Genomic DNA, 27,323 nt, shown 5'->3' with positions numbered 1-27,323 from the left:
ATATTATATTATTTAATCTTAATATAATAATAAAGATCACACATTGCCCCCCCTGCTGAGTGACGTTTAAGCAGCGAGGCTTAAGAAGTGCAAAGTCGCGTTATGCCCTTGTTTAAAAATCACACCAGCATATCCTCCTGTTTTCTTTCCCTCTGAGATCATCATGGATCAGTGTAGCTGCTTCACAACCACACATTACTGTAAAAGACTCCAGAAGTCAGGGTGTGAACTCGTTGTTTTTCATGCACAGACATGTCCGTGCTGCAGTTGTCAGTTATCTGTGCAGATGTGGGGTAAAGCTATAGCTTTGGGTAAATCCCAAATCTGCACTGTTTATTCACTAAATGCTGCATTAATGCTGAGCAGCATTGGAGATGTTACCTACGAGCTACTTCTGCTAACACAGTAATGTGAAAAAGTCTACTGTAGTTTCTGCCGTCGCTAATTTCTCTTTATTAACGACACGACTTATGTGCGCCAAAGATTTCTCACCAGGCTAAATCTGATGAAAGTCACTCCAATTCTGAACCGTTTCCCTCAGTGTGTCCTTTTTAACTGCTTGCAACCTTCAGTTTTGCTTCAAGGGCATCTAAATGAGTGACACTGAAGTTATTTACGATTCTGTTCTGATGATCAAAGCACAAAACTAGTTTTCTTTCACTCATTTCCTGTTTTTCTGCTACAAAAAATGTGCATGGCAACTTTAGGGACATAATTGTGACGCCCACTCTAAGCTGGTCTATAGAATCCAGTTGTTTTTAATGTTATTAGTTACACCTGTTATTTTCCTGTTGAAAAAATATCTGCCATGGAATATAGCTGCAGTACAAAAGGAGGGAAAACCCTGGGGTCTCGTTGTTTAAATGAACCAGTTGTGAATCTGTGACATCTCAAGAGGCCCTGATAGCAAAACTACCATGTCAGAATCTGTCTGGTTTGACTGGTCCAGGGCATGCTCTGTCACAATCCAGATCCCGAACATTGTGCAATCTGATCCTGGAATGAGTGTGCCATTCTGTGCCAACAGGGCTGATTCATGGCAATCACGGTCCACAGGTGCACCGTGCGTTTCATTCGGCAGATAATCAATGCAGCTCAGCGGGGCGGAGTGACAGCTGGGTGAAATCACTCAGTCTGGTGGCTCCTTTTCTTCCACTGCTTGGCGACTACACACTCGAGCAAGTTATCTGCAGCTACGTTTGCCTTTAGCGTTTCTCAGCTGCTGCCGAGTGCTGAAAGGGATTTGCGGGGAGCGATGTAACGCACGGTGGAGGCACAGACAAACGGACAGACGGAGAGGAAGGCAGACAGACACAGAGAGGAATGCTGCATGCTCGGATAAAACTGGGAAGGAAGTCTGAGTGGGGTTTCTATGACAACCACACACTTCACCCCGCTTTGCACACATGTACACACACACACACAGACACACCAGACCGGCTAAGGCATGGAGAGTAAAGGAAATGTTTGTGTGTGATTATTGTGGAGTGTGTGCAGAGAAGTAATTGTTGTGTGTTGTTTGACAGTAAGTAACCACACAAGTATATGCTACAGTGTTAATCTGACCGTGAGTGTATGTGTGTTTCTTGTGTGTTGATTTCTTCCTGCTATTGTCGGCTGGTGTATGTGTGCAGTCACGTTCCTGTGTGTTTTTGTGTGTATTTTTATGTGCAAAGGGTCAGACTGAGACTGAAATAAGAAGCTGCATATTGTTGTCGATTTTACATAGCTCGCTATCTGCTTCAGTTTTCCTGTTTTATGGTAGCTCAAGATTGAGTTGTGGGCTTTGGGGACACACCAATATAACTTTTTCAGTTCTAAACCTAATACCATTAGCTTGGCTTTGAGTATCTGCTGATACACAGCATCATTCCAGTGAAAGTATTAATTGAATAAGCTGTAATCCATCCACCCGTCCTTCCAAAGTCAGGTTGGGCTGTCAGCAGGCTAGAGCTGGGCGATATGAGATTTTTTCATATCACGATATGTTTTTTTCATTTCAGGCGATAACGATATCTATCACGATATAAGCCAAATAACTATATTTGTAAGATTTAAATGTGCCGTTGCTCACAAGTAAAATGTGAAATAATCAGCACCTTGTTTTGATTTAAATATTTATTTCCCATAATAAGTTCAACAGGGTAGATGTACTTAAGGAACATGAGACTTTTTCAGATAAATAAAGGCAAATATTGCAAACTACACAAAAGGCAGCCACTAAAGCGTTTAAGTTTCAAAATAGAACAAACGAAACAGACTACTAAATTGTCAATTCCACTTAGAAACAAAATATTAATTCTAAAAATAAATCTTAGTTTGTTTTACAGAAGAACAGACAAAACTGACTAACTTTTGTCAATATCAAATAAACTGAGAACTAAAAGGAAATTCTCAATCTCTCCTTGTTGTATAGCTTAGCTTTTCAAACAGTTTTAACAGTTACTTTAGTCTGACAAAAGCCGAATGACGAATTAGCGCTTCCAGTCAGAGACTGAGGCTACGTCCACACGTACACGGGTATTTTTGAAAACGGAGATTTTCCGTTTTCGTTTAAAAAAATAATCCCGTCCACACAAAGGCAGAAATGAAGGAAAACGCTGCTATGAACATGCCAAAGCAGCAGGTGGCGCTAGATTCCTAACCGTGCAGAAATGTTGGCCAATCAGAAGTCTAGAAGCCTCGGTGGGAAAAAGTAAACAAAGCTGGGGCATAGAAGCAGAACCGAGTCGTATGTGTGGAGGGACAGTAACTGTGTGTATATGTAAGCATTTAAACACTGCAGAGAGTAGAATTAACAGTAACAGTATTGTAGAAATTCATTTCACCGAAACAATAACGTGGCGCACAGTGTGACGCATGCACCAGTTTATTGTATTTCCAGACTTGCTTTCGGCACAATTTACAGTGCACGCTACTCTGTTTTTTGTCAGACTTGAAATAGCCGAAATACCTTCAAACTACGGAGCTTCTCTGGCTCTTCCGTTCGACAATCTCTCCGGCATTGGAACCATCATCTGTTTTCTCTTCGGTCACGCTCGGTTGATTTTTCTAGTCGGCACACTCATTTCCTCCATTACGCGCTGGCTCCATTACCCGCTGGCTGCTTCCCAAACAAACACACGTGCGGCTTGGCACTTGTGCTGTACGTAACAAGTCACGCGACGTGACGCTGCGGCTGTGATTGGTTCGGCTCTGCGCTACTTAATTTGGATTGGCTGACCTTTTTTTTTAAGAGGACAAGAGCGGCGAAGTCTATCGCGATAGTTTAATTTCTCTATCGAGTAAAAGTTATATCGCGATACATATCGTTATCGTTCTATCGCCCAGCTCTACTTTCCACTTCCTCCTGGGGCATCCCAAGGAGTTCCCAGCCCAGATGAGATATATAATTCCTCCAACATCTACCCCTGGGATCTCCTCTCATTAGGCATACCTAGAAAACCTCAAAAGAAAATTGCATCATGTTCAAATCCCTGAACAACCCGAAATGGCTTTACAGTCTAGATTATACTGTGTTGCAAACACGGACGGATGGAGACCTGACACCTGAGCAGTCATTCCTGTTACACTTCTTTGACATCCACTTGAAGTCCGCCGCCCGTGACTGCTTATATTTGCGATCTCCCTCTTTCACTCATCACGCACGGCTCATGACCATCAGTGAAGGTTGGACCATAAATTGAAAGCTTCACTTTCCAGCTCAGTTCTCTCAGCAGTCTTTTATAACATGTGCATAACTGCCAATTACTCTATGAGTTTGCTGGTCTACTGTGGGATCCACCTTTCCAGGAGAAGATCCTAAAATATCTGAACGCCCTCACATCGGGTAACTTCTCTCTCTTCTCCCAGCATAGTGAGAGCAATCCACTGTTTTCAGGCAGGGCCTTTAATGTAATCCTTCTTTTTTATTATTTCCAAGGCAAAATCATAGAGCATAGTAATGCCTCTGAAAGAACTAAAACAAAAACTATTAATAAAAAAACACATTTGTTATTCAGCAAATTTATTTGCACTTGTTTCATTTCAGCTCACTGTGCAAGTTTTTTTTATGCTTTGCTGCCATTGGTGGGCATTTTGGTTTCTCCTTTCTCTGTTCTTTGCTGTGTGAACATTTCCTCATATCAGTAATTGCAAACACGCCTTATGATACCATAAGTGTTAAACAGAACATGCCAGAGGCAGAGAAGCTGACATGGAAAGCTTCATTGACTGACCTTTTCAGCGGTGTCATCTTACTTCGCGTGCAGTTTTTTTTTTAAACTCAAAATCACCTGCAAACAACCAACCAGAACTGGCTGTGTGGGAAGCGTGAAATACCTACAAACTGCTGAGCTTTGCTTTTAGCTTCTTCTGTGCTATGCTATCTCTCACTCTAATAACCTGTGCACTGCTGCTGATGCATGGCTGAGTAATATGGGCTCAAAATGTGGTCATAAATATTTTGTACTTGTAAAAAAGATTTGTATGTGTAAAAAAGATTTGTGTGTGCGTAAAAAAGATTTGTATGTGTAAAAACGATTTGTGTGTGCGTAAAAAAGATTTGTGTGTGGACTTAGAAAAAAAAACCCTGCAAGTTACAAGTACGGATTTTGACCCTATTTTTCTTCCTTTCATCTGATTGATCAATGTCATGTCAATCACAAATGTAACAATCCAATCAGAGAACAGATGGGTTTGGCTGTCGAGGGGCGCTTTTTTTGAACTGCAGGTTTTTGAAGGGAATAAATGCCCTTTTACATGCCAACCCAGCGTTTTCCTTCATCACCACGAAGGAAAACAGTCTGTGGTCATCCGAGTTTGGTGATTTTTGTGTCACAGGTCTACGTGTTTAATATAGGGAATTCCACAGCCTTTTCAACAGCGCTGCGGACCGCGGGGTGGGGGCGGGCAGTGTTTTGGAAATGACAGTCTTCATTACAAAAGCTTTCTTCGTTATGAATTAGCATAGATGTTTTTATTGAACATTTGAAGAACCAGCAAAAAAAACGAACTCTTGTAGAGGACATAAAGTCAGAGATAGAAAAGACAAGGAGCAGGTGCATCTAGTACAGGTAGAGCTGCTGCAAAAACCCACAGAGCCCAGCAGCCAGCGCAACAAATTCTGGATCCTTTGCTTTTAGTTAGCAGTTAGCATTAGCAGCACATCCTGCGTCCGATGTGAAAGGACTTTTATGCTGCACACTGTGACTCACAGCAATGGTCCTGGGTCAGCCCTGACTTTGTGTTAAACTAATCCTAAAGTAATAATGGTATTTTTAACCACTGATATACCACAACTTTTTCCTTTCAACAGCTACTTAAAGTTAGGGGACCTAGCTGCTATCGGATATTTATATAGCGATCCTCCAGCTTCAAACTGTATCACCCTTCAAGGACCTGCAGTTCAAAAAAGCGCCCCTCCGACAGCCAAACCCATCTGTTCTCTGATTGGATTGTTACATTTGTGATTGACATGACATTGACCAATCAGATGAAAGGAAGAAAAATAGGGTCAAAATCCGAACTTGTAACTTGCAGGGTTTTTTTTTTCTAAGTCCACACACAAATTCTTTTTACACATACAAATCTTTTTTACGCACACACAAATCTTTTTTACGCACACACAAATCTTTTTTACGCACACACAAATCTTTTTTACACATACAAATCTTTTTTACAAGTACAAAATATTTATGACCACATTTTGAGCCCATAGAGTAACACAGAACAATATAGACTTGTTGAATGCTGTCATGCCACCCGGTCTAGCTTTCTGAGTCACTATTGTACCGATATCTGATGCAAATATGAGACTGGTGCGTTGGTAGCTTCTTCGATGCCACAACACTGCAGCGATTCAGGGGATTTTGAAGGAGTGATTTTTCAGCCACCTCAGTGACTGCAAAGCAAACTGTTATTTAGCAGGAACATGCCCTTACATGTATTTAATTGCTGTTTTAGTGCACAAATATTTTGCACTGAGTTTCTAATTGGATGACCCTGAGTTTTTCTTTTTGCTTGATCCCTCTGCTTCAGCACCTCTCGCTGTGCCAAGGCAGCAGCAACACTGAAATAAATGAGGAGGCTTTAGGCCATTTTGTTGGTCTGAATACAGCCTTTCATCATGTCTGCACACATCAGAAGCAGCGCACAACCGAAGATGAAATGGCAGCTTCAGCCCTGGTGTCTATACACAATGTGTTGAGTGTTAGTTACATTGTCTGAGCTAGACCTATAAACCTGCCAGGATGATGGATCAGCTAATATTAGCTGAGAGTAACACCAGTATATTTTTAGTATTTCGGCTATTAGACATTGTAGTTCAGAAATGTCAGAGAGGTTTGAGGTAAATAATAGAGCTGCATTAGCATTAAGTTAGCACTGACAGGTAGATTTTTCAGCTTTACGGTGCATCATTATTCTGAAATCTGAGATATCTGAACATCCTTACACACAGGAAGAGACTGGAAGTGGTGTCGAGACCAGCGATCATTGAATATCGATGAAACTGTGGGACTTGTAGGGACTTCAGTGGAAATAACTTTTAGCTGTGCAGAGTGGGCGCTATCTGAGTTTAACTTTTCTTTTCTTTTTTTCTTTAACTTTACTTTGAGCAATTGAGTTGTGGGTAGAGCTGGGCGATAGAACGATAATGATATGTATCGCGATATAACTTTTACTCGATAGAGAAATTAAGCTATCGCGATAGACCTCGCCGCTCTTGTCCTCTTTAAAAAAAAAAAAAAAAAAAAAAAAAAAAAAAAGGTCAGCCAATCCAAATTAAGTAGCGCAGAGCCGAACCAATCACAGCCGCAGCGTCACGTCGCGTGACTTGTTACGTACAGCACAAGTGCCAAGCCGCACGTGTGTTTGTTTGGGAAGCAGCCAGCGCGTAATGGAGCCAGCGCGTAATGGAGGAAATGAGTGTGCCGACTAGAAAAATCAACCGAGCGTGACCGAAGAGAAAACAGATGATGGTTCCAACGCCGGAGAGATTGTCGAACGGAAGAGCCATAGAAGTTCCGTAGTGTGAAGGTATTTCGGCTATTTCAAGTCTGACAAAAAAAAAACAGAGTAGCGTGCACTGTAAATTGTGCTGAAAGCAAGTCTGGAAATACAATAAACTGGTGCATACGTCACACTGTGCGCCACGTTATTGTTTCGGTGAAATGAATTTCTACAATACTGTTACTGTTAATTCTACTCTCTGCAGTGTTTAAATGCTTACATATACACACAGTTACTGTCCCTCCACACTTACGACTCGGTTCTGCTTCTATGCCCCAGCTTTGTTTACTTTTTCCCACCAAGGCTTCTAGACTTCTGATTGGCCAACATTTCTGCACGGTTAGGAATCTAGCGCCACCTGCTGCTTTGGCATGTTCATAGCAGCGTTTTCCTTCATTTCTGCCTTTATGTGTGGACGGGATTATTTTTTTAAACGAAAACGGAAAATCTCCGTTTTCAAAAATACCCGTGTACCCGTGGACGTAGCCTCAGTCTCTGACTGGAAGCGCTAATTCGTCATTCGGCTTTTGTCAGACTAAAGTAACTGTTAAAACTGTTTGAAAAGCTAAGCTATACAACAAGGAGAGATTGAGAATTTCCTTTTAGTTCTCAGTTTATTTGATATTGACAAAAGTTAGTCAGTTTTGTCTGTTCTTCTGTAAAACAAACTAAGATTTATTTTTAGAATTAATATTTTGTTTCTAAGTGGAATTGACAATTTAGTCTGTTTCGTTTGTTCTATTTTGAAACTTAAACGCTTTAGCGGCTGCCTTTTGTGTAGTTTGCAATATTTGCCTTTATTTATCTGAAAAAGTCTCATGTTCCTTAAGTACATCTACCCTGTTGAACTTATTATGGGAAATAAATATTTAAATAAAAACAAGCTGCTGATTATTTCACATTTTACTTGTGAGCAACGGCACATTTAAATCTTACAAATATAGTTATTTGGCTTATATCGTGATAGTTATCGTTATCGCCTGAAATGAAAAAAACATATCGTGATATGAAAAAATCTCATATCGCCCAGCTCTAGTTGTGGGTGATAGTAAACATGGTTACCTATGAAATCTTTTTTTTTTTTTTTTTTTTTGCGAGGACCTTTAATCTCATTTTTGAATGTGTATGATTTTCTTTTTTTAATTTTATTTTTCATTTTATTGTAGCACAGAAATAGGGATGGGCGGTATAAACGGTATACGGTAGAAACGATATAAATTTGGCCAACGGTAGAGATTTTGACTATAACCCTCTACTGCGATAGCGCATGTTGATGGTGTCATCAAGCTGCGCCTGTTTTGGTCGAAAGCATTGCAGCGGCTGCAAACAACATCATCTGCAAATTATGCCGGGCGACAGTCATAGCAAAGAGACGAAGCAGTTTTGGGATATGGGGAAAGCCAAAAACTGCGCTTCCTCCACTTCTGTACCATTGATTCATTAATGCTGAATTCTCTCGTAGCTGCTCTATTCCCATGTTGTTGCAGTATATTAATGACTAACCTCGTATTGTGGATGGATTATCTCAGTTGTTCTCCTGACTGAAGTTTGGTCCGTTTATAGCATCCTGCTATGCAATTGCATTTGTCCCTAACCACCAGAATCCCTCACGTTAACTTTTATTGAGTGGAAATAAGTTAGCGTTCATCCTCCAGCTTTACTGTGCTAATGTTATGCTAATGTAGCTGTTTGCTAGTGATCACATAGGACTAGGGCTGTTCAATATAACGATATATATCGGATGATGAAATAAAAACGTCTATTGTTTCATTTTACGCTATCGTTTGTTTTGTGGTGTCGCAAAATAAACTGTTTATGGCAATATTTTTTCATCGTTTTGATGGTCACTGTAGTGGCTATATTAAGTTCTCTCTTTCTCTTATATTTAATATAACCACACTGCGGACGGACAAGCGCCTGTTTTTATGCGTTGTGGTTAGCAACAACGACGGTAACACCATCGCGTGTCTGCTTGTTTATGTTCCACTTAAACCTTTCACAATAAAGCTCAAGATCCTGTTGAGACTTTTCAAAATAAACTGAATCACGTGAAAGAGCAGATTATTTACGGATGAGAAGTAAAAAAGAGCCGCCAGGTGCTAAAAAATAAACCTTAGACTCAAATGTTAGAACAGGCTTTTCCCTGCAGCACGCTGTGTAACAAATACTCACAAAGAAAACGGCGGCCTTTACAACTTATGTCTAAAAATGTATAGTTTCATGCATCTGTTAAAACACTGGACTCCAGGTACATGACGCGCAGCTGGAAACACTTCCCGCAAGTCGAGCTGCCCGAGATTCACAGAATTTTCAGAAAATGTTACATTTTTGTGATTTATATTGTTATCAGACGATAGAATTCTTATATCGGGATATGAGATTTTGGTCATATCGCACAGCCCTACGTAGGAAATCATTATATACGAGCTAGTCCAACTTCTGTAACCCTACAAACGTCATTGCTGTTTAATTTTCTGTCTTCATTTATGTTGGAAGTGGTAGCAGAGCTGTACGTTTTTATTTTTTCAGAAATCTCTCAGTCAGAACATGCTATATCATGTTTAGGTGGAAACTAGCGAGCTAACTTCCCGCTAACTTCCTGCTAACTTCTAACTCTGTTGAATTTAATAAATTCTGTTTTCATGGATGCCTGGATGTTCAACTGAATTGTTACACCTGGTAAAGCAGCAACACTGATCATTTTATTAAAGATGAAAGAATTTAGACAGTTTGTAACTCTCAGTGATGCCGCAGTGTTTGTTTGACTTTGGGACCTAAAGCAGACGTTTTGGACCCAGATTACTCCGTGAGGCTCCTGGCTACGGCAGCCGTAATGCTCCGCCAATCCATCAAGCGGTGCGGCTTCATAGCTTACCAAAGTCTAAAACATTTTTTGACAGATTTCTGCGTGCTGTGTATCACATAAAATTGTTTCGAGGTCAGTAAGCACAACCAGAATTCATACATAAGGAACATTGTTGATTTTTGAGAATATTAAAGGATTTTAAGTGTGCCTCATAGTGTGTAAAATATACAGAAGAAAAGAATATATCGCGATATATATCGTTACCGCACATGCTTCAAATTATACCGTGATATGGATTTTAGGCCATATCGCCCAGCCCTACACAGAAACCAAGACACTACACCAGATTACTCTAAGTAGTCAGACTTCTAGCTTAAAAAAAAATAAGAAAGTGCCAAATAATGCAGTTCCTCCAGTGGCCATTCAAGGCTGACTCCAAAAGACAGTCAACTTTTAGATTGCCCAACTTTATGGCAGAAAAAAACATGTTTACAGCCAGACACAAAACCGTTTTGGGTTTCTTTTTCCAGGAAGTACATTTTATATAATTACTCATTTAAGACATATTAAGACTTAAAGTTGTGTCTGATTAGGTGCTGTAACTGCTATGTGTGAGGAGTGAGTGCTTACACAGGTGACTCTAGGTCCTGACCGTGTGCTTGGCTCTATGTAAACAGTTTTGCATGGATGGGGCTTGTAATGTTAGTTTAACATTTTCAAAGTAAAATCCTAGCTTGCATTGGGGGTCAATTATACTACAATACCATCCAAAGAGTGCACTGATTTTTGGATTCAAATTCGTTGACTGCATTTAAAAAAATAGATGTAGCCACAGTAACATGACTCATGAGTGTGTTAGCAGCTGCCATGTTGTTTTTCTTGGTGTAGAAGTAGTCTTATTTGGATGAGAGCGCGGAGTGCTGAGTTATTGGCTAATGTGGGCTAGCTTGCTAGCACATGGCATTCATAAACTTTATGGGTTGCACAGCTATTGGACGATCAGCTAATTGGCGCAAAGTAGCAGAAGGATAAAGGACATGAATTTAACTCTCCAAAACTAAAGAATAAACCTCCTGCACCACATAGCAAGTCCTTCAGAAAACGCCAACAGCACAAATACAGCAAAATAGATCCAGCTGAATGACTCCTCTTAGTGGAGGTGAAGCCTAGCAGACACCATTAGCCTGCAGCTATTGCTTATTACAGCTAAATTCACCTACTGTAGAGTTGTTATGGAGGCAGAAACCTTCCATAGAGTACCAGACAGGGTTGTTTTTTTTGTTTTTCTTTTTTGTAATGGTCTAAATTGTTTGAATCCTCGAGTTCATCTTGCACGCTTGCATGTGGTGATCAACTTTAATCTGTCGGACGCCTTTACCTGAGGCCTGCATTTGTGTGTCTCTGTCACACATACGTGCACACGAGCTGGGCATGCTGTGTCACCAGAGGCAATGTACGAGCTTTTCACAGTGACCCACATAGAGGCAGAGAGTGGAGGAGAGAATAATGGGAGGAAAATTGGGATGAGATTGAAAGGAGAGAGATAAAGAAACAGAAGTGGAGCGACAGCAGAATAGAGCAGGCATTTGTTAGATAGTGAATGAAGGGCAGGCTGGCAGGATTGAGATGTCCTTAACTGTCAGTGTTTGAGCTCAGTTTAAATTATGTTTTTACATCCTTGTGTATTTGTGCGCACATTAAGCCTGTAACGCGAAGCATGTTCACACAGATCATTGTGTACCCGTTTGTGATGAGTTTCACCTCTTTGTTGGGGGTTTATAATAAAAACCAAGTGATGACAGTAAAAGTGATGAAGTTACTGTAAACACTGGCAGTTTGACAAGTTGCGAAAAGACACAATTGGTGTTTGCTTCATTGGCATTCTGCAGCGTCTCTGTGCCATACAGAATGCCACTTTTGCTCATTGTTACTCCACTGTTGAATATTTTGAGCTTCATTGTGAAGAATTGTTTATGCATCACGCCATGTAAAAGGGTTAAAGTCTTTCTGATGGTAGGACACTCACTGATATTTCATGGAATGACCCAATGGTATTTCCAGAGTAGGACACTCATTTTTGCTATGCAGCTCTCAGGACTGAAGTTGCTCATAGTTGGATTTGTGTCAGGCCTCACTCAGTCTGCTGTGACACCTTATGCAAGTTTTTCCAAACAACTCAAGTCTCCTGGGCCTCTACACATCTTTGTCAGTACCTACAGGCATCCTGCAATGGAGGCTGTGGGCTTTCGGGGACCAGTGTTTGCCTTTTCAGTTCAGTTCAGCTCAGTTATATTGATATTGCACCAAATCAAAACAAAAGTTGGCTCAATGCACTTTATATTGTGAGGTAAAGACCCTACAAACCCCAACAATAAAACAACCCCATATGAGCAAGCACTTGGTGACAGTGGGAAGGAAAAACTCACTTTTAAACTTAGCCACCTAAGGAAAAGGTTTTGGAAGTGATCAGAATGGTCGCTGGAAGAAGGGAACTTGTTGGATCCAAACTTTTTCCTGATGGGATTGTTTCTGGAACAACATAATTATAGAAAAAATGACTGATCGCCAATCAATGGATAAGACAAGTGTTGCTAGCATTACCATTAGAATAAATAACCTGCAGGAGAGACTTTTCATATGGACACCCATCACCACTTACATCAAACATTTAGATATAGCAAGTTAAAAAAAACAGCTTCTCTTCTTTTCCTTTTTTGTTTTACGAAGCTGCAGTTATGAGCAGAAAAACATTGATTTCTTATTTTTTGCAGCTACAAAGAAAAGCTGTTGGCGTGGCAAATATGAAGCTGTTGGCTTCTTGCTAGCAGCCAGTTCATAGGATTGAATTAATAAATGGATCGGCTTGTTGTCACTAATGCCCGATCGAGCTGTCTGAGTCGAGATCCGAATGATATCTGATCCAATAATGCATTGATTGCGTCCCAATTTGTGAGATTAACACACATTAATCTCTGCTCAGTTCCCTACCTCATGTTTCCCACCACGTCCGCCTTGATTTATACATTTATTTAGCTGTTTTTACATTTTAATTCTAGTTCAAGGAAATTCACTGTAAATTCACAAAGCTTTCAGTAAGTACCTGACTCGATGGCAAAATTGTACTAAATGATGAGCAATACCCATCAGATTTGATTTGTGCAGTTGTGCAGATTTTGTGGAGCCAGACTTCAGTGTCTTTGTTTGGGGAGGTTTGGTTTTTGACATCACAGATAGTTTAGAAAAGCAGCTGTGATGCAATGTTAAACTTACAAAAGCCTGCTGCACACGCACAGAGTGAGAGTTGACCTTTCAGTGAAGCCTTTTTTTTGGCATTTCAGTTTGGATATTTTGTGTTATATTGTTGCATAACATGGATTAATTTAATTAGCATTACTCGTATTTTTTTTATTGATCTTTTAAAGACGTTTCTGAACTTTTCTTTTTAACCTGCACTCTCAAGAGTTAAGTTCTGTCAGTATAAAAATAAAGCAGGTTGGTCTTCTTGGCCTTTAAATCCCCACATCGGTCTAACTCTGAGCTGCACGAACACTCAGTTCAACTCTCCTTTCCTTATGAGAGTGATGTGTGTGTGTGTGCACGTGCATATCTAAGCATGAGCTCATGCATTTGTGTGTCTGCATGTGTTTCTCAAGTTGCCCTTGCCAGGTTACCTCTTATGTAATGTTCCAAAAATAGAGAAGATTCACCTGTGAGGGCAGTAAGGAGGGAAAGGAGACAGGCAGGAAAATAAGAGAAAAGAAAAGTGTTTAAACACCCTTCCAACAACTTTTTGCCTATATCGTTAAATGATATATTGGTTATTTTGAAATATTAGCAGTCCTGTGAAAAAAAACACTTATGCTGTCAGAATTACCGATTTTATCTGTTCTTTTTTTGTTTTGTTTTGTTTGCAGAAGTGGTGCAATGAATAAAAAAGGGAAACCTTGATTGCTTATCCTTAGAGCAGGCTTTACTGAAAAGACGATGAAGTAAAGTAAACTTTAGATGAGTTGTTTATTGTGATTGTGTGGCTTTAAAGTGAAGTACATGTAATAGAAAGACAGCAGCTACAGACATTTTGGTAGAAGGTCTGACTTTAAAGCTAGCTGCTCTTGTAAAATCTTAGACAGAATAGAGGTTTCTGGCACAACCTTTACTAATCCAAGGTGCACAGAGAGAAGGATAAAGTCTGAAAAAGTTTCTGCTTGTAGTATATAAGACCGGGGTTAGGTTTAAAGAAAGGCGATTACTCAAAAGAAATAAAAAGATACTAACTCAAAGTATTAAATGGTCTGAGTGGAGGTTGAGCGGAGAGCTGGAGCTGAACCCAGTCTCTCTGTTACACACAGTTACAAACTGGCTGGTCAGATTTGTTTTTTTCTTTTTCATTTGGCAGCAACCTTTGCACAGTGAATTTTCAGTTTCTTAAGGCTTTTAGTCCAGCAGCTACCGATCAGATAAACAAATCATGGTTTTGTTATCTTCCATAATGCTGTGTGAATTCTTTATTTGCCTCTTCATTAGGTTGTATTATCCTTTTCTGTTGTCTGTGTTGTTGTCTGTGCATGTGAGGATGGATGACTCGCGTAATGCAAACCGCAAGTAAGCTGAACCTCATGAGTAAGTGTTTGGCGGTAGTGGGAAGGAAGCACTCAATTCTAACAGGAAGAGATCTGTTAAAACTCCATCTTAACAAACTTAGGGCGGGGCAGCCATCTGCTGTGACCAGCTGGGGGTTAGGGGACAGTGAGAAGATAAAGAGCATAAACAAGTCCAACAGAAAGGGGTAGAGAAAAATGTATGACGCGCAAATACTTTAATGTGATGCTTGACTGATTGGTTTGCTTTGAATTACTTTCTGAAGACACTCTGGTGCTGGTTATCCTCATCTATGTGCTTGAAAGTTTGTTGATGTAGAAAAAAGAGGCAGAGGCTAAAGGAGAGCAGAGGATCCAGTGTCATAGTTCATCGGATACCACTGCTCTCACACTCGCTGGTGCGTCTTTGTAAGAAATTTAAATTCACTACATTAATTTGCTTCATGAACTTTATCTCCTCTACTTTGGCTGTTTGTGGTTACATCATAACTTAATAGTAACTCGATCAAAACGCACACATCCTGCCTGTCTCTCTCACACACACACACACACACACACACACACACACACACACACACACACACACACGGTCATTGTCACATAGTACAGAGCTCAGATGTCTGGTGTCAGGTCTCTCTTACCCGTCACGTTGATTGGCATAATTACCCGAGCCGTGCTGTGAGTGTGTAAGGAAACAACTTCTGGGTGATTCAGTCTGCACTGGGATGTTTTTCTCTGTTATCTTGGAAAGCATTAGTTACAGAGTAAGTGAGAAAACCTTTCAGCATAATAATGATAAATATTGAAACCCACGCAAAGGCAGGAAGGAGAAGGAGGGGGGAAAAAGTGCGCTGGTTCCATCGAATTTTTGGCTACAGGTGAGTGGAGCCACTGAGATGTTTGAAGTTCTGCCTGTAGCTTCATCTGAACAATGTGAACAGCTTTTCATTCTTTTAGCACTGTAATATAGCACTGCAGACATACAGGTAATTTTACAGTAGCTCACAGTGAATGTAGTTAGTGACTGGAGTTTAATGGCAAGTCAACTATAAAAATACCATAGTACCAGTCAAAAGTGTGGGCACACTCAGTCATAGTGGGGTATTTCTGTATTTTTTAACTGTAAATAGTCACAACAACAAAACATCAGCTGAATTCTTCAATGACCTACAGTAAAATGAGCTTTCTTTGTTTTTGTGGGCCTAACTTATATTGATGCTGAATAATAGTTTGGCATAAATCATGAACAGCCCAATGAGAGGAGAACTATAAAATCACTTACGCTCTTGTGAGTTTTACTTGTTCAGGACAAATTTTAATTGTTTAATTGTAATATCATTTTAAAATAATATAAATATATATATATTTAATTAAACTCCTGTTGGATAATGAGAAACGTTCAGTGTGGTAAGTATACAGGAAATCTTTGTGATACTGTACCTGTTGATTCTACACAAAAACTTCACGTTTATAGAGAAAACAACAATATAACAATAAACCACTCGCTCAAAGTATTATTATGTAAAGCTTATAAAATAAACAATGTGATTGTGTAGATTAACGTACACTGTAAAAGTAGGCTGTAAAATAACGGTTGAGAGCTGTTCATCTTTAACATTTCACTTGGAACTACATCTAAGCAACGACTCAAGTGTAATGTGTCTCGTTTCCACATATACAGTTAATGTTTTTAAGAAAATGTTTCAAGTTGTGAAATTAGTGGAAATAATTGGCTCCTCAGTTGTTTCTCAGTATTAACAATTTATTTGTCAGTTTCTGTCGGGTTTGTGTTTAAAATGCAGATCTTACTCATAAGTATGAAACTGTTCTTAAAAATAAACTTCTTGGTATTCATATATAACAGGAACAAAGCTGAAAATAATAACATTTCTTAAACCAACCACTGGCAACTCCTTTTTTGGAAATGGCATATTCATTGCTTCTCTTGAAACAAAAATAATGCCGGTTTCTTTTGGTTAAAATAAAAGACTGGACTGTGGTAGAAATGTTAAGCTGTGCAACTTACTACTAATATCAGTGTTATTATCATTAATTAAGCCTTTATATTGTTTCAGTCTAAGTAATACAGAAAGAATCTGCAGTAGCTGCTTGCAAAACTATATTCCAACATCAGTGGGAGTTGATTGAGTCAGACAAATCAATTTTGACATTGGTTATTTTGGTTTGGAAGTCCCTCTTTGTGTGCAGTGCCGTGAGGTAATTTTAAATCACTGTAAATCACAATAAAGGGACTTTCTGGTTAAATAAAAGTATTAACAAAAGTCCCTTTATTATAAAGGGAAACCTGGTCAGGGTAACATCCATACAAAGTGTAAACCTTACAAAAATGCAAAGTAAACCTAAAATACATCATCTACATCGCGGGTGGGGGAACTCGAGGCCTCAAGGGTCAGTGTCCTGCAGCCATATAAATCAGCTGTGTTGCATCAAGGACACATCTAAAACCTGCAGGACACCGGCCCTTGAGGCCTTGAGTTCCCCCACCCCTGATCTACATAATAAACAATATATAAATATTCACCACAGAAGTGGCATCTCATAAAAATATTCACATCCCCTTTACAGGATTCAGTGTGATGATTTTAAAGTAAGCAATCAATATATAAGTAAGTTTAACTTTGGTCTTTCTGCAAGTTAATCCATGTCTGAGGTGCAAACTAACCTTGGATTATGGCCAGTACCTGTTTGTTATACAAAAACAATCTGTTATGTATTATATATTCACATCTAATCTAGACAGTGATGTGACATTTTCAGCTTCTGGCCTTTCACAAGATAACCCCTTACAGAACATCACTGTATAAAAGGCTTATGACATGACTGGAAAATCTTAACATTTAGGATTGGCACAATTAGTTAAATAAATGAAGCATATTTATTCATTTTTCTACACAATCTAATAAGTGGTTGCTCTCAGTAAAAGTAAACCTTTACATTTGGATTTCTCTCCAATTATACTCAGTCTGTGCAAAGAAACTGACTTCAGAGTAAACCCACACTGGTGCAGTTGTCTCTTTTGTTAACCAGCTTCTCCCACGTAATCACAACATCTTCTGGAGTCCGAAGATGTTAAGCCCGATTCCTCCCACTTGCAGCTGCCTTTTTATTTTTGTGCCTATTACTTTTGTTCTCACTTTAGCTTTGATCATGAGCAGTGTTGCACAGGCACGACTCGCCTCTGTGGCCACACAGTGATTTTCAGAAACTGGTTAAATGACTGCAGCTATGGAGGAAAATTAACCATTGTAGGCTTGTACATCATCCGTACCACCCACCTCGAGAATCATATCTTCTTCCCACCTTAATCACTGGAATAGTGAAAAAACTACATAAACAGTTCCTGCTGTAGTAACTGTTGATCCCTCGGTGGATGCAAAGGATCCGTATTTAGAAAACATTTGGCGAATTACATCATCCTCAGTGTGTGGGCTGTGTATTGAAGACGGTATATGTGTATGACTTTGTGTCCACATTCACACTGTCATCCCACATAGGGTGATGGGGTGTCTGTCTAATTAACTGCATTTACTGTAAAGTTGCTGAAACACGCTCCTCACACACACACACACACACAACACGCAGATTCTCCACCAATACAATTACTGGATGAGCTGCCGATGCTCCCGCTGTGCCGTTGTCGTGGCAACGCCGACAACCCACCTCTACAGGAAGAGGAGGAGGAGGCTGGAAATAAGGAGATGAGACAAGAAGGGAGGATGAGAAATGAGGAGGAGGAGGGGGGCAGAGGATGACAGCAGCGTGAGGGAGAGGAGGAGCGAAGCAGTGGGAGGAGAATGGAGGAAGATTAGAGGGGGAGGTATGAGAGAAGTGAAGGTGATGTGCACAATGACAAAGCAGAGCGAGAGAGAGGAAGGAGGAGGAGGAGGACTGAAGAAGAGTGATGTGTTCAGAAAAAAGAGGAGAGATGGTGAAGGGGAAAAATGAGTGAAAAGGAAAGGAAGAAGAGAGGAAGAGTAGGTGGTGTTAGAACTGGAATGAGATTTTTCCAAGTTTTTAGAAGTGACGTCCAAAATTAAAGTTTGATATCTCCACTGGAAGCTACTAAGGACGGGCACTGGGCAAAAATATAATTTTATATTGACTGATAATTTTACAGCTTTTCTTCCTTTGTTAAACTTGCAAAGTCATGAGCATAAAAGATGTGCGTGCTTTAAACCTGCATTCTTATGCCCAAAAGCTTCTGTATTATAGAGGTGTGTGGGGAAAACAGCCTGTGTCCATGACATCAGCAACACTTTGCTGATGAGTTTATAGGTTCAGTCAAAATTTTAGGGTCACATTGAATAGGAAAGGTTTAAATGTTAGAAAGGAGGATTATTATTGTGATCGATAACTTATTGTTTGCATCAAGGCGTTTTGTGTTGTAAGGTAAAGACCCTTCAATAATACAGAGACAACTCCTCGTTCAGATATCATGACCCAGTATGAGAAAGCACTTGGCGAAAGTAGGAAGAAAATAATAAATAATAATAAAATTAAGTAGATTTCTTTGAGGTACTTTAAGTAGAATCATATCCATTATATTGGGACTTTCATGGTGTAGGTAGAGATGTTTTTAATTTGTCTACTGCTGGGTAGCTTTTGGTGTAATAATACAGGATCATTTTCTACTGGTGCTTCAAACTGAAGAGGGTGAAAACCGTCCAAGTGCAATAAAACTATGTTAGAAGTTCTGCAGGTCAGGGTGAACCGTGCAGTGAATTGCTCTGTTGATTTTTGTCTTTACTTTAGACACTTCCTGTTTTTGGATTTGCAGTGTTGAGGAGTCGTTCCTGTTTATTTAACTGCTTTTGAGGAAGATTTATTTTCAGATTGATGGGCTTCTGCAGACTTTTTCTGGACAAATTTGCTTAAAATAACTCCAAGTCAGGCATGCCGTGTGTGTGTGTGTTTCAGAGACCACTTTCATTTTATGTTTAGATTTTTAGGAGCTAGCTATAATTCCTGTGATCCTGTCTGCTTTTAGTAGATTAGGACTCACTCAAATGTAATGGTGGCCCATGACCTCTGAATAAGAGAGTGATGCTAATGGGCCTTTTTTAAGGGTACTACTACTTCTGTCTGTCTGGCTACAAGCCCCCCCCCCCCAAAAGGAGAAAACAAGACAACAAACCCCTCTCAGGTACACACTTTCATTTCAGGGTCATTTCATTATGAGTAAGAACTCCATGAACAACACACACACACACACACACACACACACACACACACACACACACACTACTCATAATCAGTTTACAATAATCCTCGGCAGTAAGCGGCAGGGTTAAATGTGTTTGTGTCTCTCTGAAGGATCTGATTTTCCTGGTTTTGGCTGTCATCTGTGATAGCGATACTCGCTAACGTCAGTAACAGCAGCATTTATTAAAGAAAGAGCTCATGGTGCTAGAGTGCTGTGTATTTGAGTTTTGGGTTCCTGTTTTAATGTATTTGCTGTTCTGGAAATTCTTTCAGGAATTTACTTTTCGAGCTTACTTTCATTTTTATCCTCGCTTCTGTTTTTTGGTGTTTCCCTCTGTCTTGTTTTTTTTTCTGTGTCATCTTGTTTAGTGCAGGTCTGTCTACATAAAAAGTATATGTGGCACATCCATCCCAGAAAATGGCTCAATTAAGTAGAAAATCATAGAGTAAAATTAGCAAACAGTACAAGTCTTCAATGTAATAACAGTCCGTTTAAGTACAAATTTGAATAAAATACAACACTTCATGTAAAAAGTTTTATATGAAGGAAGACATGTTAATAATTTTAGTAAAAAGTAACAAAGTTAATTTAAAAACTAAGGTGACATTATAATGGCTCAGTATGCACAGTTTAAAGTAGTGTACAGGGCTGAAATGTTAACTGATGGTCATTTGCTCTCAGATGATGCATTGCATTGCAGAAAGTTGTTGCATTGCTTAGGAAAGATTTCCTTTGTCTGTGTTTCTGGCTCAGAGAAATATGAACACAATTGTCCAAATGTGCAGGTGAACACTACTGTACAAAAGTCTTTATATTTAGTTTCCAAGGAGCCAGACCTCCTTGCAATTTTGTAAAGTGGTCTTGAGGAATAGCACTTTACAGCAAGCAGTGACTGCTTTTTCACTGCTTTTCATTCCACTCCAACCATCTTTGAAAAACGCCAATGTTTGACAGGCATTAAATTATGTAAAATTTTAGTGTTTTGGCATAGTTAGCATAATATTTGTTTTCCCTACAGAGCATAGAAGAGTACTGTTAGATTTTGATGCAATACCATACAGTAAAAGCATACCTGGATAGAAAACCAGACAGTGGAACATAATCAGTCATGGACTGGCCTCCCCAGAACCCAGACCTCAACATTAATGAAGAAGTGTGGGATCATCAAACAGCAACCAACATCCAAATAAGAACTTTTCATTGTCCTTCAGGAAGAAGGACTATTGGAGAACTATTCCTGAAGACTACTTAAGGAAATTACAGGAAATCGGCCTCAGAGTTTCGGCTATGTTGAAGAATAAAGGTGGTTACACAAAATACTGACTTTAAAGTGATTGTACAAACAGTCTTTGCCTTCCGCTGTATTTCCATTCACGGTTGCACTACACCCATTTTCTTCACAAAACATTGAGAAATGAGGGGTGGTGAACACCAGCAATATGTCTGACTTCCAGTTTATTAGAAACCCTGTTTACTCATTTGATAGGTGCAGTAGGTCAAACGTGAATCAGCAGAAAATGAAACATTTTTCGTTTTCATTTCTCGTTTCTTGTTGATTTTTAAAATTGGTTTCGGCAAGCATCAAACGCACCATTGTCCCTAAACAAATGTGTGTCCGACCTCAGCAGACAAAATGAAACACAAACTTGTTTAAACCTGATAAATGTTTGCATATTCGCTTTCTGCCTTTCGTTTCACTTCTGAATAAGCAGTTCCAGTAAAACTCTGGGTTTGCTCAGTCTCGCTGCATGTGCTACTTCCTCTAATGGACTTACTGTGTTGCAGTGCCCTCAGAGCTGAGTGGAGAACTTTGTGAGTAACGAGGAGTAAAAGTGTAAAAATGAGGCCTTAAATAACGAGGTCCTTTAATCAGTTAGACTTCGCTGGTATTTGTGTGTGGTCGCTGTTTTATGCGGCATATGTCCGGCCTCCATACGTCCTTTCATTTCCGGTCATCCACAGTGTGCTATTTTTATCTCAGGGGCTGTGAGCACTTTTTTGTGTGTGTGTGTGTGTGTGTGTGTGTGTGTGTGTGTGTGTCATCAGGTTACAGGGTGTGTAAGTGGACTCCTCTTTGTCCTGGCTGATAATTTTAGACAGAGGGCCACTGAAACTTTCAACAGGGGGTCAGATACTCCTTTTCCACTGACACACACACACACACGCATGCACGCACGCATGCACACACCCACACACCTTTGGTAATGCCCATAATTACTAGTTACTATAAACATCTTGTTCATCGCCTCAACTCAGGATTTGTTTTAAATGTTCCTGATCTGCAATAGTTTGTATTCTACTGTAGTATATTTTAATATAATGAATAGTTATAAATAAATAGTTTAATCAGAAATCAAGCAGTGAGTTGTCAGTGTGTAACTTTTTTGCGTTTGAGCTACAAAGCTCTCTTTTTTTCTTTTCTTTTTGCCGTAGTGTTGGAGCACACCCTTTTCCTTTACAGCAGTACTCTTTTGCCCTTTCCTAAAAGCCCAGACTCATATGTGGTTTGGTTCAGGTTTAGCCACAGTGACAGTTCTCTCTCTTCTGTTAGCAGGTAACCACCTGCCAACTGGGTGGGAAATACACATTAAAGCATAAAGTTCAGTAACTACATCACTTTTGTGAAGTTAAGTTAATCTTGTCAAACAAATTTTCTGGCATCTCCATCTCCTTTACTAAACTTCTTGTTCATGCCAAATGATTAACTTCTCTCATTTTTACCAACTTAGTGTGAATTTGAAAGCCCCGGTCATAACACTTTAAAGAGTCCCTTGGTGTGCCTATAAAAAGCCATGCCAAACAGCATTCTGTGGGTGTGGTTTGCAAATAAAGGTGACACTTTGTCTTTATCTTTAATAGACACGTTAGGGTATTCACTGTTGTTCAAACAGGCCGGTTGTCTCGTCTTTTAAAAAGACAAATCCACAGATTTAACTTGAAGGAGAGCACTCATTTCATATTTTCACTTTAATTAATTTATTTTTTTATTTATTTTTTGCTTTCTCTTGCATTGACTGAAGCCAGTGAGACTGCAGAGGTGTCTGCGTAGATCAGCAGTTAATAGATGTAGACAGATGGGCCCTCTCATGTGGGTGACTGTACTGTGTACTTGCAGAAGAAGATAGATGAGCTATGAGATGAAAGAGTCGGGGACAATTGAAGTGGATAAAGATGTACTCGAGTCAGTTTAAGAAAACTGCAACAGGAAGTATAATGGGGCGAGCGTCTGCGAGAGATGACTGCTGACTCATCCTCTGACATAACAGATCTGTCTGCGACTTCTCTCGTCACCCCAAAGTGGCTCTGGCAGTCTCTCCGCCAAGCTGTTCCTGGTTCACCTCAAATATCTCCAGCTGAGCCCGCTTGAAAGCAGCCTCCTAATATGAATAATGTACTAAATTATACTGAAAAGTCCGAGAACTATGAAGTATCTTGACAATGATAACCGTGTGTTTCCTTCCGTTTCTTAGGAAAGCGATTTCCCGCTCAGGCCTCCATTACCTCGGCCCACCTCAGCCCTCGCTTCCTCCTGCGTCCAACGGCCCCACCAAGGAACTACGTACCTGTGTGGACTGGACGGTCAGAAATGCACATGCACATTTATTTTATATAACTGTGAATCTGAACAATGATGACATTTTTTTCCTGGTCCCAGTCTGTGTTGTCCCTATTCTGTCTGGCTGATTCACTTGTCGACATTTGCATTTTTATGCCAACAGATTTGTTAGCAGACTGGTTTCAACAGCCATATGTTCATGTGGAAATGGAAAGCAGTAATTTGATTTTCCTTCCTTTTTTTAATTCCTTACAAGAAAAATGCCGTTCTATCTCAGCGTGGGAAAGAAACTTTTATGTGTCACGACTTTGTGACGCGGTTTATTATTCGACATTTAATAGGTTATATTTAAGAAACATGAATCACGACTCAAAAGCACCAGATTAAAAACACTTTGGGTTTTAAATGTAGTGCTAATGCTTAAGGAAATGTCAACATGAATTGGAAAGTATTGTCAAAAATGCTGTTAAAGAACCCAATAAATGTATTTTTAAAAAGTCCTGTTTTCCTGTCTCCAGTTGCGCCACTCCAAACCTGAGCTTGTGATCTGGTGAAAGCAGGTATTAAAACAATGAATCTGCAATATTCACCAGATTGTGCAGTGTGTGGCACGGCAAGTAAACAATCGTCAAAAACAGTCAAAGATGCATTAAAACAATGATAAAAATAATTGAAGCAGTTTTTTTGATGATACACCAGGATGACAATGTGAATTGAACCTAATCTGAAAGCAAAAAGACCAATGAGACAGTTTTGAATAGTATTACTGAAGCAGGCAGATAATTTTTTTTATAATCATGAAATAATTTAAAATCTTTTCCATGTTGTTTTTCTTTCAAATTGTTTATCACCTTCTTTCTTTCAAATCTTCCATTGCCATTTAGTTTTATTTAATAAAATCAGATTACTCTGGGTCCAAGCTGTAAAATCATATGAATCATCTGAAGGTTTTTTTTTCTTTTTACTTACATAAACTCTTTTGTGCAAAAACTTTGCAGACTTGAAACAGATTTTTTTTCTTATGATTATGGTACAATAAAGCCATTCAAAAAAAAAACATGACAAAGAAAAGAAAATAATAGAGCGTTTTCACACGAGCCTCCAAAATTCAAGAAAAAGACATCAAAGTGCTTCAAACTCAAGAAGAATATGTAAAGGTGAAAAGGTGCATTTCATAGAATTAGTCGTATCTATTGAAAATTTGCCAGCCACATAGAGGCTTTGTGAGGGTACTCTATGTTAATGGATGTCAAACTATGTATACTGAGGTGTCCAAACATGTCATTAAGGATACGGGGGAGGTCGTCATGTGTTGTTTTTATGGGGGAAAGAGTTAAATGGGGTGGACATCTGAAAAAGTTGTGTAAAAATATATTTAAAAAAAAACCCCACCCTCTGTCCTTTAGTGTTAGTACCACTACCTCCATTAGTTATTTGATTTTATTGTATTTTATGTATTTATATATTTGTACTGTGAACCTACTGTCAAAAACAAACTGGTTTATCTGCAGTGATACAAAACATTTCAAAAACACCTTAATTTCTTATGTAATTTCTTTTTTGTTTGTTTTTGTCCATCAAAAACGAACAACATTTACGACTTCCACTTTCCCCATTTTTCACATTTGCAAAGCCATCCCGCGGGCCGGATCGAAACCTTTTGCGGGCCATTTCTGTCCCACGCTCCATTTGTTTGACAGCCGTGCTCTAAATGATTCATGCATCAATAATGAAAAGCAAATGCAATGTGCTTTATTATTAATAGGAAGGTGTAAGTAGATAAACAGTTGTGGGCTCACATCTGAGATTTCCCTTGGGCTCCGTCTGTAGGGACACTTCCAGCACGTCATTGCTGCCCTTTATCTCTCTGCACGGCTCTCATGCACTCACTCATATATTATCACTGTGCTCAGACACTCATTAATATACACTCAGGGGTCGATTCATTGAGACCTTTAAGGTCTGCTTTTAGGTGCTAATAAGTCCAAAAGGGTTTGTCCATATTCCCAGCAGGGCCAGAACACTGGTAGAAGATGTGTAACAGGAAGTGGAAATTTAAACAAATGTCCATTCAAATTGATTTTCTAGTTTGTCACTAATTATTGTGACTTTATGAAAAAAGTGCTGCACTATGACAATAAAACCCACATTAATTACTTCATAAAAGATGCAGGAACGTCAGAATGTCTGCTCCTCACAGTAAACCCTAGAAAGTTGGTTGAGGTTAAAAAAAATTTAAGTGACTGATTCTTTTTAATTAAATTGTTATTTCAAAGTGCTTTTAAAGATTTTGGGGCATTTGCAGGTAATCCAGTCTTTAAGTGCTGACGTGACGAATCCAAACTACCCTGCATTTAATAAGGCTTTTGTGTTTTTAACATGTTTTAATACTTTGTATCTTGTTCTATTTAATCTCAAAAAGCCCCTAAAAACAGTCAGTGATCACTGTCGGTTTTTCTTACCACTACTCATTTTAAAGCTCAGTTTTTAAAACGTTACCATGTAACTACAGCCCAGCCCATGCAGCAGTATATGAATGACTAACCTCATATTGTGCATGGATTATGTCAGTTGTTCTCCTGACTGAAGTTCGGTCCGTTTACAGCATCCTACCATGCAATTGCACTTGTCCCTGACTAGAGATGGCACGATACCACTTTTTTATGTCCGATACCGATACCGATATCATAAATTTGGATATCTGCCGATACCGATATGAATCCGATATAGTGTTTTTTAATCAACAAAACTGTTTCTTAAAATATCTTGCTGCATTTTGCAAGTCTGCAAGTTCATACTCAAGTTTAAAACAACAACTACACTAAAGCTATTCTGTTATACCTGTATACAAAAAAAATATTTCATAGTTCAGCAATACTGATCAATCTAATAAACTTAGACCTACACCATCCTCCCTATTCTGGTACTTTAAAGAGTACTTAGCGTAAATATTAAGCAACCTAACTAACAGGGTTCCAACTCCCAGCAACAACAAAAATAAATAAATAAAAAATAGGGAACCACCCCTCACGCTCCACCTCATGATGCTTAATCGACGTAATCAACCTTAATTTGATGCAGTGTGAAAGAAAATGCACAGAAATCAATTATTTTTCAAGAAATATTAAATAGATTCAACATCTTTCTTCAACAAAATTGCAGACTGCACAGATGGTACCTTCCCAAAGTAAAAAGTACTATAGCTTACTAGGGTATATATATTAGACTTAATAGTCACTATATACAGTAGTTGACTTCTATTCATTTTACATCAAATTAAAACTTTGGGTGTCAGATAATTATTTATTAAAAGCTAGACATTTTAAATGAGAATAAGAAAGAAAAGTATGTCTTTGTGCCCCCTTTTCCCAGTTAATGCCCTATCGGCCCCCCTGGCTAAACTTTGCTAGATCCGCCCCTGCACAGTTACCAGCCGTCAGCTACGTAGAAAAAGATCCTGGTGTAGAAAGTAATATTAAATAAATTGTAACAACAGCTTATCAAGCTTAAACGTGCTGCTGTTGTTCAGCCGCTGGTTTCCTCTTTCTGGCGCAAAGTGGACCAAAAACAAACAAGAGAGACGGACTCGCGACAGAAAACCCGATCAGCTGATCAGTTTCACGATTGAAGTAGCAGCCGGAGAGCGAGAGGCAGTCACTCGTTAAGCTTAACACAGGAATGCTTTACAAACATTCAGAGATGGACTTACACACTTGCTTTACTTCTCTCGGGGATAACTTTGTCGGAGATGAAATGCCAGGTTGCTAGCGAAGCTCCAAATGCTATCCAGACCACCGACAGGTCCCGCATGCCACAGCCGCTCTATCACGTGATGCATACTGCTCCGACGTGCTAACGTTCTGAGGTGAGTTACGGCGTGTTGCAAGTTTTGTGAGGTGCTTTCGTGATATTTAATGGATCGGATTACATTTTTTATTTTTCTCCGATATCCGATCCAGTAATTTAGGTCAGTATCGGACCGATACCGATACATAATATCGGATCGGTCCATCTCTATCCCTGACCACCGGGAATCCTCACGTTAACTTTTATCAAGTGGAAAAAAGTTAGCGTTCATCCTCCAGCTTCACTGTGTTTATTATGCTAACATAGCTGTGTCGCTAGCGATCACGTAGCACATCGTTATAT

At 39.4% G+C, this 27,323-nt stretch overlaps 1 protein-coding gene across 7 annotated transcripts in view; it reads left to right on the top strand.

Annotated features, from left to right (window-relative positions):
* dgki (diacylglycerol kinase, iota) overlaps positions 1-27,323 on the top strand; it is a 104,175-nt gene that overhangs the window by 27,275 nt on the left and 49,577 nt on the right. For 6 of the 7 annotated variants that reach the window (XM_085436225.1, XM_085436227.1, XM_085436226.1 and 3 more), the window contains exon 2: positions 23,089-23,197. In XM_085436225.1, the coding sequence (XP_085292351.1) occupies positions 23,089-23,197 (109 nt within the window). Of the gene's footprint in view, positions 1-23,088; positions 23,198-26,364; positions 27,040-27,323 lie in introns of those variants that run through there. The other variant, XM_085436230.1, reaches the window with a different exon arrangement.

The sequence above is a fragment of the Copadichromis virginalis genome, linkage group LG17 (assembly GCF_057382275.1).
Source record: "Copadichromis virginalis isolate Kocher_CV1m ecotype Utaka linkage group LG17, C_Virginalis_male_GT1.1, whole genome shotgun sequence".
NCBI lineage: Eukaryota > Metazoa > Chordata > Actinopteri > Cichliformes > Cichlidae > Copadichromis > Copadichromis virginalis.
The sequence above is the reverse complement of the archived record's forward strand: the minus strand, read 5'-3'. Positions and strand labels throughout refer to the sequence as shown.